Below are 14386 nucleotides of genomic sequence, written 5' to 3' on the forward strand. Positions count from 1 at the left end.
TTAACAGCCTCATCGCCAAGTGTACAGATATTGAGAATGAGTGCAACTTTTGCAAAAACGATACAGAAACAAATTTTCACCTTTTTTTTAATGTGAACTATCCAAAAGATTCTGGAAAGACATTGAATCTCATTTATTCTCGGCTGCTAATTATGTTTATTCTCTTAAACTCAAAGACGTTGTTTGTTACTATGATAACAAGGAATATGGCACTTGATTATATCAGAAACTTCATTATACTATATGCCAAGTTTTTCATTCACAAACTTAAATTCTCAAAGTCACTTCCGAAGTTTTCAATTTTCCTTCTAGATAGAATTCAAGTCCCTTATTAAATAATTTCTTTTAGTCAATGACCAAAAATGCCTCAAATTCATGAACTATTATAACACCTTATTCCCTGAGACTCCTAGGTAAACAATTATTTACATATTTCTGTATATGTTTTGGTTTTTGTTGTCATGAGTGTATTTACTTCATACATATTGTATTGTTGTCCTGTCTTCTGTATGTATGATATGTTTATATTATTTAATCTGTCATCATTTGATTTGTGTTGATGTCTTCTACTACCTGTATTTAAACACCTTTAATCTTGAATAAAACGTATTTTTAAAAGTATTTCATTTTCTTTAAATGCACTTTACTTAAATGTATGCAACGATTCATACGTTTTGTTTTCTTGCGCCTTTAAATACATTTTTATTCAAGAATAAAAACAGTAAAACAAATAAATATTATAGTGACAATAGTAATAATAATAATACTACAAAGGAGTGAAATACAGTGAATAAAATATTAGAAGTTAAGTATAGGATAATGTATGGTTCGCAGGTTGTTATGGGAAAAAGAATTCCGACAGGGTGAGACAAGACACCGACACGAAGCTGAGGGGTCTTGACCGCCCTGAAGGGGTTCTTTTTCCCATAACAACTTGCTAACCCACATTATCCCTTACTTATTACCCGGGCACTAATTTAAAATACAAACACGTTGTCAAAAACATTGATGAAAATGTGATTTTATTGATTTAAAATGATTTATGTTCACAGTTTAAAAAAAGTAATCCCAGTTATTTCACGTCAGTTAGCGTTCCATGGTGATGGATTCTTATCTGCCTGTTAAATGTGACGGAACTCTTTTCAGTGGATTGTTTAACATTAATGCATGTGACCATTTTGACTCTGGTGTTGCTCATGTTAGTGAATGTTAATAACCGTTGTCAAGGGGTTGTCAAGGGGTTTTGACCAATCAGAATCAAGCTTCTTACACAACCGGAAGATCATTAAGAAAGCCGGGTAATAATTAGGCATAACCTTATATATGAAAGGTGTCCAACAACAACAGGGGCTGATTGCTATGGAATAGGAATCATCTCCAAGAATCAAAATCAGCATCTTTTTCCAGAAGTATGTTTACAGATATAAGGACTTAGACTTATTTTGTCTTGGCACTAAATGAACCAACACAAAGAAAAATATGGCTATAACCCACATGATATAGTCAAAGTAAAATTTAATTAATAAACATTAAGACAAAAGCATGGTGTGCACACAATTGGAAAGAGTGCTGAAATAAATGTGAGAACTCTCTGTAACCAATAATTTATATATATGTGTGATTTTAAGATATGCTTATTTTTTTATCTCTTTAGTTTTAATTTTAATTGCTAATAACTTTTTAATAATTGTTACTTTATAGGCTCTTGTTTCCTTTATATATTTATTTTGCACTGTCAACTCTGTTACTGTCACACTTGAATTTCCCCGTTGTGGGACGAGTAAAGGAATCTCTTATCTCTTATCTTATCTTATCTTATCTTATCTTATCTTAAAAGAAATATGGAATATGAATAGTTGTAAAAGGGTGCTCTTTATTTTTGGTTTCTGGATACAACACAGTATACAGCACAGATATTTAAATCTGAGTTTGACAATGATGGTTGATGTGAAAACAATGTGTATTTAAACCATTAAATATATAATTAATCATTTCAAGGTAAATTGATGCCTTTTAAATGGTTAGTTTCTCATATATTTATTTCCTGCTTCCTTTGTTTTGCCCATTTTGTTGAATTTTTCATGACTTTTTTGCATCCTTCAGTCAACAAACAACTTTGTCTGTTGCTCTCCTGCTTCTTGGAAAGTCATGGAAGGTGGGAGCCCTTAGATTTCCAAATATTATCACCATGAGACAGCAATTGTTGACCAGAATCAAACAGAGTCCCATTTCTGCTCAAGCTCTCCAGCTGTAAATATTCAAAAATATCTTATTTTCCTTATATTTATGTATTCACATGTGTGAGAGGTTGTTATGCTCTGGAAAAGGAAAAAAAAATCGACTTTATAACTAGAAGCTCTGACTAACTTGACAAATTAATAACTTAAATTTTAGTTTGAACACTTAACCATATATTCTACTTTGCATTAATCAAGAGCCAATATTATAAATAGCAGTATTAAACACACAAAAAAGTATATGACAAATACTTACAGTGTAAGAGAGGCTGATCAGAGTGGATATGACTTGGCAGTTGTCATCTGGACTTCTGTTGTCATGGCTGTTCTGTTGAATTAGGCTTGTGACATCCCAGCAATGCTCAGAAGTGGCTTATCGTATCCCGTAACCACCCTTGTTGATACTTCATGTCAACGCAGATCAGGCCTTACCAACACCAGACCTGCACTGACACCACTCCTCACTTAGCCTACAGGTTTGCTCTCCATCACTCTCAGCACCAACAGGCTAACGGGACAGGTGACCCTGCTGGTTTGATAAACAATCCCTCTAAATTCTTGTCTTTTGTGATAAATGTCTTCTGCTCTTGTAGGAATTGATGGCTGCTTTAGTGACTATGCATCACATCACTCTGGTGCTCAGTGATGTGGGCCTTGGCTAACCTCTCTCTCTATCCTTCAGTTCCTTTTGTTCTCAGCAGGGGGTAGTCAAACAACACACAATGCATGTTAGTACTGACAAATATAAGATTAAAGCAGTGTTATAAATTACATTAATACTTTTGAAAATATATGCATTTCCACTCATTTCACTTATTGTGCATTTGAGACATACGATTCCTGCTATGAAGAAACGACTGTATGATAAACATGGAATATACATGCACAAATGGAAAACCTGATAAACGAGATTTTAATGTCATGAAACACTTTCATTGTAATTTTTGGCATGGCATGAGACTCTTTCGTGAGATCTGATAAAGTCAAGATAGACTTGCTGATCATGTTAAAGCAGAAGTGCAGCCATTGAGTATGGCACTGGAGCAAACTTTGGGGGATGTGCTGGTGAATGAAGAATGACCAACATTGTTAGGTAGGTAGCAGTCTGACCTCAAGTCTCCTGATATGGGTAACACCTATACGATAACTTATATGTATTACACTTTCAAATTGATTTAGCCTTAAAGGTATGCATATTAAATAGCCTAATTATTAGGAGTGACATTGGGTACTGCTAGCTGTCTGCTGATTCAGGACAATGAACTCAAACTTTATTCACACTTTCATCCAAATATGGCCACTTTTCAAAATTCCAAACTCAAGGCCTTAAAAAACAGTTGGCTTCACTCAGTGTCGATTTCAACTACTTATGCACATTCTATACTCAAACTCTCAGCAACACTTACTCCCTCACTTTCCATAATGCAGTGGTTCCCAATTTTTTTCTGCCCAACAAGATAAAAATACTTTTAGGTCCCCCTTTCCCCTCACCATACACATCAACGCATAGAGATACATTGATATAGACCAAAACAAGCTATCAGAACATCCTTTACAAACAAATTCCTGCATCTTTGGAAGAAATTTGAACATTGCATAAAACACAGCATTGTAACTTCAGTGTGTGACATCAAACCAACAAACAATTGTTACAAAGGGGCTGAGAACTGAATTGAAAGGGACACTGCAACATGGAAGTTCCAAGATGTCTTAATGTGTGTGGGGGGGGCCACCATCAGTTGAGGTGAAACCAGGGCGAGGTATGTTTTGTCATAATTTCTTGTCTTTGTTTTAGCGATGGTGACATTTGGTGTTGATCTATCATCAGACTTCCATTTACCTGGTAGTCCTTTAACAAAATTAGCCAGGCTTTGATAGCAGTGCAGAACTGTGTGGCCCTTCCAGTGGCAGAGCCAGACTTTTTGGACTGTGGTGGCGAAACTGGGGCACTAGCTTTTTTAAGGGTGGCCAGGCGTAGTTAATATAAGAGGCTTAATCCCAACCTAGGATAATCATCTCCACTAATCCCAACTTTTCTAACTTCTAATATGAGAGAATCCCCCTAAAAACTTTTAAAATATTGTGATTCATTTTAACTGTAGAAGGTAACTCAAGTCTGGCAACATTTGAATCTGCTGACCTTCATTCATAAAGGATTCGAAAAGATGTTTTTTTCCACTGTAAAAATTGAAAGCACCAAAAAAGAAAATCATTCCACTTTGAAATGCAAAGAAACATCTAGCAGCCTGCTGAAATGAAACCCAAATAGTCGACATCAGTATAAGAGCTGCCTCTGACCTGGCAAATTGCCAATCATAGTTTAGGATTTTATGGCAACCACTGGGGTTGCACAATCAGATTTCAGGGCTGGTACTGGCCACTCACTGGCTCTGCCTATCCGTAATAAGTCAGGTGCCCCCTAAGGGTTGTATGCCCCCATTTTGAAAATCTCTGCCATTGTGTCTTCATTTTAAAGACAATCTTCTACATCTTTCTGCTGGTGTTCAACATAGGGTTCCTGTTTGAATGTGAAGTTTTCCAGCCCAGGCATCAAGTGATTTCACTCACCAAAAAAACCCCATTAATGTATCACACAGTGGAGAGGATCTTAAGTAGCCCTCTCAGGAGTGTAACTGGTTTAATGAGTTGTTTTTTTTTTAGCTTCACTGTTCCAATTCAGCCTCACTTGGATCAATATTTTAATGGAGACCTGAACTAGATGGCAGCAGTCCTGTAAGGTGCAGAAAAAACCCTTAAACATTTCATTTCATTATGAATAATGGACATCAAGGCATTACTAACACACCAGCCTGGAAGAGGGGGTGAGCATGAGAGAGGGGAGGGAGAGAGAGGGAGAAGAAGAAGATGATGATGAAACCCAAGTGTAAGAAGCTTATAAAAACACATCATGACCTGCAATTTGTGTGAAACGGCGTCTCTTCATGTTAAACATGTTAACTTATCTTGTTAGCAAAGTGTGACCTGTGTAAAATTACATCATTGTGAATTCATTGTTTCCTTTGTCCCAAAAGCTTAATTATCTATCCATAAATTGATGCAATAAGTGCACAGTATTCATGTTTGAAAATGTATCTGTGAGAGGATACGCCTGATTTAAAGAAAAATTCGACCTGAAATTCTCATTCATACTAGTTCACTCAAAATTCCTCTGACCTAGTTTCTGCTGTATTTGCAGCATGTATGTGTGATAACATCTGGATTCAACAAAGAGGGAATAAAAAAGCATTTTTTGGTCATCTACAAGAAGCAAAGCACAACACGGGTGTGTACAAAGTATATAATCAAGTGTATTTTCATATTTATCCACGTTCTGTACACATATTAAGATCCATTTCACATGAACACTATACAATAGCAATGAGTGAGGAATGGAATATTTTCTGAGTGCTGAGCAGCTCATGTTGAATGGCACTTTCATAAAAAAAGAACAAGAAATCACAGAGCATGATGAAGTAAATGTAGACATAACTCAACACAGAAAATGGCTTTATATTATCAGATCCATTGAGTAACAGATTCAGCACATATAAAATGCACAATGCAACAAAACGTCTTGTTTGTTAAATCCGTCCTTGTGTTTTCTCTGCATAATATGGACCGTAAATAATGCAGAAACAGAAGATGTTTGCAGCTATCAGAGGAAGGTGTGCTCTTTGTCTGGATTGAAGTAAAAGGCAATCTAAAATGTAACGTGTTAAGAGGAGTGGTAACAAGATACATCGAAATATCAGAGAAATATCAATACAATTCACAAACCTTCAGTTATTCATCTCATAGAATAGTCTTTTTGTAACTGATAGAAAAAAACAATACATGTTTGGCTGCTTTACAAGGAATATCCATGTCTCAAAGATATGTTTACATTTTCTGTGTGCTTTTGAATTATCCCATGACAGTTTGGAGTAAGGAAAAGATCAAGAGAGAGCCAGCCTCTGCTGAGGCGCCTTGGTTCCCCGTTTAATAGAGGAAAAACTCTCTTGAATGTGAATCCCCCAAATTCCTGTGAAGTTTGGGCTCTGACGGTTTTGAAGTCGTTGTGGAAGCTGTGGGGGGTGGAGGGTGGCAGAGCATCTCAGACGTTTATTTTTCTTCATACTTGTCCCCCTGCGTACTCTTTTCCAATCTGCTAACCTCTTTATGTACATACAAGCAATGTTTACAGAGAAATACCTTCACTGGTGTAGACTGACTTGTTCACAATAATTCCTACAAGGAATGGCATGGCAGATCAAATGTGAAATCTCACATATCCAATGTTAATGATCCATCATACTATAAGGTTTAGGGTATCTGGAGTGGTGTCATAATCCTTTTATAAAGCTTTACTTTTCACCAAGAGAGCTAAATATCATGCTTTATTTATGATACTGCACCGGCGACTTAATACCATCTCTTGTGGACACATCGAGGCAGAGTGACTGGGGAGTTTTAAAACCACATGACATAACAGGAACGCTGCAGAGATGATGTCTTATCCAAATAAAGGCTTTTCTTTTTGCAGTGTAGTCAGAATTACTGGGCTGCTCTCTGCTCATCTACCGTAACAATTCAATAACTGGCCTGTTCTGCCTCATATATCATAATGGGGACATTGAGACTTGAGATAGGGCATTACAAAGAAGTACAAAGAAAACACTTAGGCAAATCTGTCCGGATGTTCTCAGCACTTTCTTCACTGCACCATGCTATATACAAAGCCTAAGTGGATATGCCTCTAAACATAAAAAAATGGCTCTCTAACAAAGAATCGGTGAACGCAGACTGAGTGCACGTTGTGACACAGAGGATGAGTCAGATCTCGTGCCGTAGATGAGGGTTTTATCACGAATAGGAGCTGGGCAACCTTGACTCTGGAGAAAAAAAGTCACTGTTAAAAGCAAGATACAGTTGCTTTGTGCAGTTGATTTTTCTTTCCTGTGAAATTTCTCAGACAAACAGGGGAGCAAAAAGTTGAAAGCATCCTCTCTCATTCTCTTGTCCCAGTCCAAACTTGCCCTCCTCTTTCCTAGACGTAATATTCTTTGTCTTTGTTCTTTTTGCCCTTTGTGATTGCCTTGGCCACGGAGGCCGTTGCTGTGCTTTTGTCCTTTACTACCGCTCCGTTGCCCTCCACAGTGGAATTGTTGGCAAAATTGTGGCCCTGGTCTGACTGGTAGGAGCCCTCGTCCCGGTTGCGGTACTTGTACATGGCATAGAGGAGGATAAGGATGCAGAGAGCAGCAGCAGCCACGATACCAACCACCATCCCCGTGGTGCTACTGGACTCCCTGATCACCTCCACGGCGCCTGGTTGGCTCTTTTCATCGGAGACTGTGGGGTTGGCTGTGGGCACATGGGGAAAATTGGGGGGGTAAGTTAGTCCTGGCGTGTTTCGGGAGGATGGAGGAGCAGGGGGCAGAAGCACCTGGTCACGGGTGTTCATTTTGCCTGCGGGGATGTGGAGCTGGTCAGGGTTGGTGGTGGGAACATAAGGAGGTAATGGGCGGGGTTTCTGGACTCCACCCTCACCAGAGGTGGGAGGTGGAGGAAGGACTGTCCTGTCAGTGACCATTGGGGAGTTATTATTGTAAAAGTCCTCATCATCTGATTCCGTCATCTCCCCAGAGCCAAAGGCTGAGACCTCCACAGGGTCACCACAGTCCTCCTGGTCCGGGGGGCAGGAAGGATGAGGAGGGAGAATCAGGGACTCTTTGGTGGTTTCAAGTGGGGAGAGGAGGGTAGGGGGAGGAGGGATGACAGGGTAACGGGTGGCGATGGATGGGGGCTCAAGGGAATCCACTGTTATAATAGGCAACACTAATTCACCTCCTAGAAAGGAAACAGAAAAGGTAGGGGATCCTAAATTAGAACAGCATTATATTCTGGTTGTGCTCATTAAAAACAGATACACTGTGCTTATTATTTAGAACATGACTGAGAAACGTACATCATTTTAGCTAGAATATCAGTGATATCAACACCTCAGATCACATTGTGCTTACTTCTATGATAACAAGTCTGTGTGCATCAACATGTGGAAAAAAACAAGCTTAGAAACCAGCATGACGCTTGTCTTGTGCAGTTCCTGAGTCTTACATGGAGCCGATGTGTGGGTGTGCAGATTAAGAATGTTTAAACATTATGCAAATGTAATACGGTGCAGCAAGAACACTGGAGAGAGCTCACATGTAGACACAAACATACAGTACAAGATGGCCCATGAAAGGCGGCAGCCGAACGAAGAGCGTATGACAGACGGAGCACATGACAGACAAAAAGAACAGTAAATTAAATTGCCATGCTGCTGTATGCACATCTGGAAGCAGGGGTGAAGGGGTGACAAGAGAAATCACAAACAGGTTATTGTAGGAAGCACAGGTGGAATATATGTGGAAAGCAACCAATGCAGCTTGTGTGTAATAAATTGGAATATAGATTCCCAACCAAATAACCCCCTATGTATCTAGCTGTTTGTTTGTAATAAATATCCCTACACAAACAATCCATCACTGCTTTTTCATTTTACTTAGACCAGACTAGGAGGTCAGAATGTCCTCTGGTTGTGGAGGAATGTTTCAGTCTGCAGAGTTTGGTTATTTATGGCCACTAGGTTCTCTTTCATCATTATTTGAGTCACGCTTAGCAGGGCCGGTCAACAACAAACAATCCTGATAAGGTCATATTAATAATTGAAGCTACCATAATAAGGGCACACTCCTTCTTAAGTTCCACAGCTTGTTTCTGTCACAAGCCTGATTTACTGTCCACTGTCAGCCACTCTTAATGACCACAGCCCACTTTATAGAGATTTTTCAGTACATTTCATAACATACAAACACGACTGAAAAGCAAATGTACAGAATGAATGGAGGCTGGTCTGTAACAAGCATTCAAAGGATAAACGGGACAGCTGTTTAACAGAGGCCCTGAATGGCTGTTGAAACAGAAATTGTGAAAATAGAGTTGAAATGTGAAAATAATGATGCCTCAGTGTGTAATTTCTACAAACTTGGGTAAACGAAACATCACTAGCTGTACCACCATCTTTTTCTGACATAGCTGACCCACCTGTTCCTGGCTCACACTCTTCCAAGTCTTCATCATCACTCGGACACTCTGCAGATGCTACCAAAATATCATCAGAGTTCTGCGGCTGGAAGTAAAATGGAGAACATTTTGTATCAAACACACAGACAACACATCCCCATCATCTAGATTTGTGCTATCTGTTTTATGACTGTGTTTGCTGTTTGTTGGCTGTCCCATTTGATGAAAAACTGCACCATGCAGCAGTGTACTCCTCCAATGTTTCTGCTCGAAGCAACACTAGCAAGACTACAAATCCACAATGTGCTCATATGCAGCTGCTTTTTATCCTTCAGCCCTGTGGCGGACTTTATGTGTTTACAAACAAGAGAGGGAGCAACACTGGTGCAGAGCAAATACTCAGAGGGTATGTCCATGTTTTAATTTCATCACATGAAGTTGGCTTCATGTACATACTTTTAAAAATGATTGCAGGAAACTAAATGTGACGTGCTAAGTCAGGGCTTCAGTGTGTCAAAACTGCTTCCAAGGTGCACAATAGAATTTGTGAGCAGAGTAGAGAATAAAGGATTCCCTAATGGACTACCTGAATAAATTAAATATACGGCAAAGGCAATTTTCCAGAAATTGGACGGGAGAAATGTAATGAAAAATGCACTCTTTTTTTTATTGGGGGTGGCAGGGGGGGTTTCTTTGAAACCTCAGGACTTCTAGTACAAAGGCTGAAATCCTTCCAGTTTGGCAGGGTTGAGTGTCTGGATTTAAATCAACTCATTTGAAATGGTGCTTTGTCACATTCACCAGTCTGGGTGCAGTATTGTGACTGCTCAATGTGTGAAAATCTGTTCCTCACATTTATTTAATAAAAGGCCTTTTAAGCATCCAGTGTGAAGGTAAAAATATATCTGAGCATGAACGCCTTACTTATTCTGCCATCAGACTTAAAAATTAAGTGAGATGTGTTTTCCATTCAAATCCTGGAACATCGAAACAAACCTGTCGTATCAGAGTCCTCCATCAGTGTTAGATTTACACAATGCATGCTTTTGTTAAGATTGAACTCTTTTTACTGTTTTGCTTTCAATTCAAGTTTTAAGATTTCAAAGATGTAGTTCGGTGACTTTTTTTAATCAAAGTTTGTCGTGTTCACTGCAAGCAGATGCATTATGTGATTTTCCTTGACGATGATTGTGTTCTCTTTTGTCCACACAGTGTGACACAGTGGGATAAAGAATTACATTTACAGGCTTTAAAGTGAATGATGTCACACAATGAAAGAAACACATGAAGAAATGTATCATTCATTGTGGGTTTATATTATCTAAAATCTTAAAATACCCAGATGCAAAGCAAAAGGCATCTTGCTCACCCGGAGGGAAGTTATCACACCTTTGAACACAAATGAGGTAAATACCACAACGTTTAACACTGTTGGTATCACACTACCCCTTGTGTTTTGTGTTGCAGAGGCAGAGGCAGAGGTGAAATGTGCTGCTAATGTGTCTACTTTTGTTACCAGCTAAAAAAACTCTCCATACAAGCCTTAAGTTTTGAACTATTTTTGTTTCTAAAATGTTGGTTTACACAAGGGGCAAATCCAGTTATCTAAATCTCTATAAACATAGAACACTGGTGTCTATTTCTAAAACTTTATAATAAAATACGAGCAAAAATATATAATTTTAAAGCACCAAAAGGCTCCCTACCACTGAAATGCATAAATTATTTATGCAATTATGATCAATCTTGTCACTGATGGTCTCTCTTGCTTTTGTGGATCGTACAGAGGCATCACTTTTATTTTCAGTCTGTTTCATAAGCAGCTTAAAACTCCTCACCGAAGCTTTAAGCTATAAAAACACTTAACCTCCAACTGTCTCTTCAAATCTTCCGCTCTGACCTTTGAGATGCTCTCCCTCAAGCTGGGTGACCTCTGCCTGCGGGTGGTGGTTGTAGCCATAGTAGTGGTGGTCTCCATGATAGTGGTGGACATGTCAGACACCGCCAGTGGGGTAGCAGAGGTGGTGTCTGTGGTCATCACCATGAGCGAGTCCCCAACAAGCCGCAGGTTTCCCTCCACCTGCACGCTGGGATCATTCTCTGCTGCCAGCTTGAGCACCTGGAGACCGTTGTAGTAGAGCCCTGAAATCTGACCCTGGAAGGGCCGGCCCTTGTCCTGACCGCCAATTTTAATGGCTGCCTGACTGTTAAAAATGGTCAATTGTCTCCCTAAAGTTAGACAGAGAGAGACAGAGAGAGAGAGAGAGAGAGAGAGAGAGAGAGAGAGAGAGAGAGAGAGAGAGAGAGAGAGAGAGAGAGAGAGAGGCAGAGGTGGAACAATGGAGAGAGTAGTAGAGCAGACAGAGGAGTTACATGGTAGAGCTTGCACAGAGACGTCATTTGAACCAGGTTAGCTTTAGTGATTATGACATTCATAGTTATTGGTTTAGGACTTGATTTAGGTGTTAATTTGAAGGGGGGAGGTTACTTAGCAGAAGTTTACATCCATAAGACGAGGCATAGCGCCTATATTGAGGTGCCTATTTAATTGTTTTGTTAGGAGAGAGATCATCATTTTGAATTGGCTCTGACTTAACAAAGTGTCTGTGGGGAACAAAAGACAGATGGTTTTCCAGGAAATCTATTTATCTCTTAACTCCAGAGCAGACGGTGCAGGGATGCAAATCTTATGGCTTCTTTTACTAAAATGGCCAAATTACTAAAATAGCAGTCTCACTATACATCAGGCTGAATTTGAATGACTCTAAAAGCCCCTCCTTCCTCTGACTTCATCAGCCATTAGCTCTTAGAAACATCCTCTGCTCTGGTTTCCCTCTGGCCCAATTGTTTCACCTCCTCACAGATATCTAATGGCACCATTGTCAGCGGCTTCACTGATAAGCAGTGTTACATCAGAGGAGGAGGACCGCAGTAATGGGCCCTTCTCAGGGGAATACTTATTAGCAAAGTTAATGGTTGCAAACAGTGATCTGCTTTAACAGCCTGTCAAGGCTGTTTTGTCGCAGCAAAAGTCTTGAGCTCGGGAGTCTAACATGGTCGTAGCAGGACAAGGTGAGACAAGGTTGAAGGGAACAAGAAGGGGGAAAGAAGTTCATTTGGCCTGATTACAACCAGGAAACCAGGATGTTTCATTTTTAATAGATTTCAGTTTAGGAGGAACGATTATGTCACATGTTAGTTTGGCTGCTGTTGGTGTTACACAGCGTTTTAATGATTTTCTTAATGACACACATTATCTAATTACACACAGTTGTTAAAAGGGACGATAGAGGGTTAGACAAGGGTTATGTGTTTTTAGTTCATCGGTTTAAAATCGTTGTTAAGGTGCAGCTTTTCCACAAGGTGTAAGGATGACAAAGAATAAACAGCAAGTATGCTACATCCCTTTTCCTTGACTCTGTATTAGAATTTACTTGAAGCGTAATTGTGAGTGTCAAAATGATTTATCAATGAGATGTTCCAATTAAAATAGAGGCATACATCTGAGTTACTCGATCCTTGTCACCCTTGTCTTCTGGTACTGCACCTCTCACGGGGATATTAGTGGTTATTTTCAAGGATCAATTAATTAATCAATTAATTTTACCTTATCGAGTAGCCACTCGTCAACTACCCGACCGAGTCTGTATGGGATTCTTTGTCTAGCAATAGCCAGTCGTTCATTATCATAGTGTCCTTCAAAGAATTTGGAGAGACAGATTAAAGGTTAAAGTCTGCAGGCTGAAAGAGCACATGGTTAGAAACAGTGTTAGAATGGCTAACAGGTTTAACAAGTTATCAATTTTAACTCAGAGTGAGTTAAAAGAAACTTGTGCTGTACTTAGTGTTATCTAGTTATCACGAGTAACAGTGGCAATGCTAATTAGAGAAGTGTTTAGGCTACCTATAATGCGCTACACTAGTTAGTGTCATTTAGTTCATTTTTTAAAGCAAAGCATCATCTTCAGTCAAAAGCAATTACACTTAAATGTCAAATGATGTGTGTACTGCATAAAAAAAGGTTAATTTAGTTACAAAAGGCAGGGAAAATCTGCGAATGTCAACATTTGACTGGAATCATAATAGAGCGCCGAAGTCTCTGCTCACTTTTATTCCACAAGGTAATTTTGGTATGCTTTTTATTACACAGTAATGAGATATTAACAGTATGTCCCAGAACATAATGGGAGGTCCTTCAGTTGAATAAACTTGTAATTTCAACAAAAACTTAATCAGCGAGTAGGTTGGTAATTGATCATTTGGCTCTTGTTCCAATTTCTGGAAAAACTGGAAATTATTTCACATAAAACTACATTGTGGAATTAGGGCTAACAAGAAGTCGCCCTCAAGATGGTTGAGACTTCAGCTCTCTATTCAACACATGCAAGATTCATTCAAGGAAAATTACATTGGGAAATATACTGTAAGAGGCAAACTTCAACAATATGTATATATGAAGGTTTAGCCTGGTTTACTGGATTTTTTAAAACTGATGTAGCCATAAAGAGTAGCATGTTAAAAAGCAACCAATAAATACTTGTTGACGTCATTTCTAATTTACTTCACTTCAACTTCATATAGGTTGCCTTGTTATTACAATGAGGATGTCATATTTAACCTACACTCTGTGACTCAAATAGTAGATTAAGGTAAAATGGAGAATAGAAACATGAGTTACACTTAACCATAATTATCAATGTTGCTTTGCATGGGAGAGTTATAAACCAAACAAAAGGATAAGAATTAAATTGCAAGAAGGTAAAGTATGCGACGTCACCAACAGAATTTCTATAGTCTTATTTCAATCATGGCCAAATTATTCTAACAGTTTCCAGTCCTTCTTCAGTTGTCCATTTAAAGTGTTACGTTATCTCATACTGTTAACTCTCCCTTATTCAATGTACGCTCCCTTGAAAGCAGAAGCAGCCTCATTTCAAACTGCAGCTCCACACTTTATACATTCTCATTAGGAATATTTCAAAAAGCACTGATTACTCAGAGGGAGCTGACAAATGGTGTGCGACACACATGGTGATCACCATCAGACAATTTTGATTTATGTGCGACTGCGGCATGTGTGTGTGTGTGTGTGTGTGTGTTTG

At 38.9% G+C, this 14386-nt stretch overlaps 1 protein-coding gene across 1 annotated transcript in view; it reads right to left on the bottom strand.

The window, feature by feature from the left end:
• Positions 1-5525: 5525 nt before the first annotated feature.
• nrxn2a (neurexin 2a) overlaps positions 5526-14386 on the bottom strand; it is a 149187-nt gene continuing 140326 nt past the window's right edge. Inside the window, exons 19-22 of the mRNA XM_034683753.1 lie at positions 12893-12980; positions 11185-11515; positions 9306-9390; positions 5526-8066 (exon numbers count right to left, since the gene is read on the bottom strand). Of these exons, the coding sequence (XP_034539644.1) occupies positions 7264-8066; positions 9306-9390; positions 11185-11515; positions 12893-12980 (1307 nt within the window). The 3' untranslated portion in view covers positions 5526-7263. The remainder of the gene's footprint in view (positions 8067-9305; positions 9391-11184; positions 11516-12892; positions 12981-14386) is intronic.

The sequence above is a fragment of the Notolabrus celidotus genome, chromosome 5, assembly GCF_009762535.1.
Source record: "Notolabrus celidotus isolate fNotCel1 chromosome 5, fNotCel1.pri, whole genome shotgun sequence".
NCBI classification, from domain to species: Eukaryota; Metazoa; Chordata; class Actinopteri; order Labriformes; family Labridae; genus Notolabrus; species Notolabrus celidotus.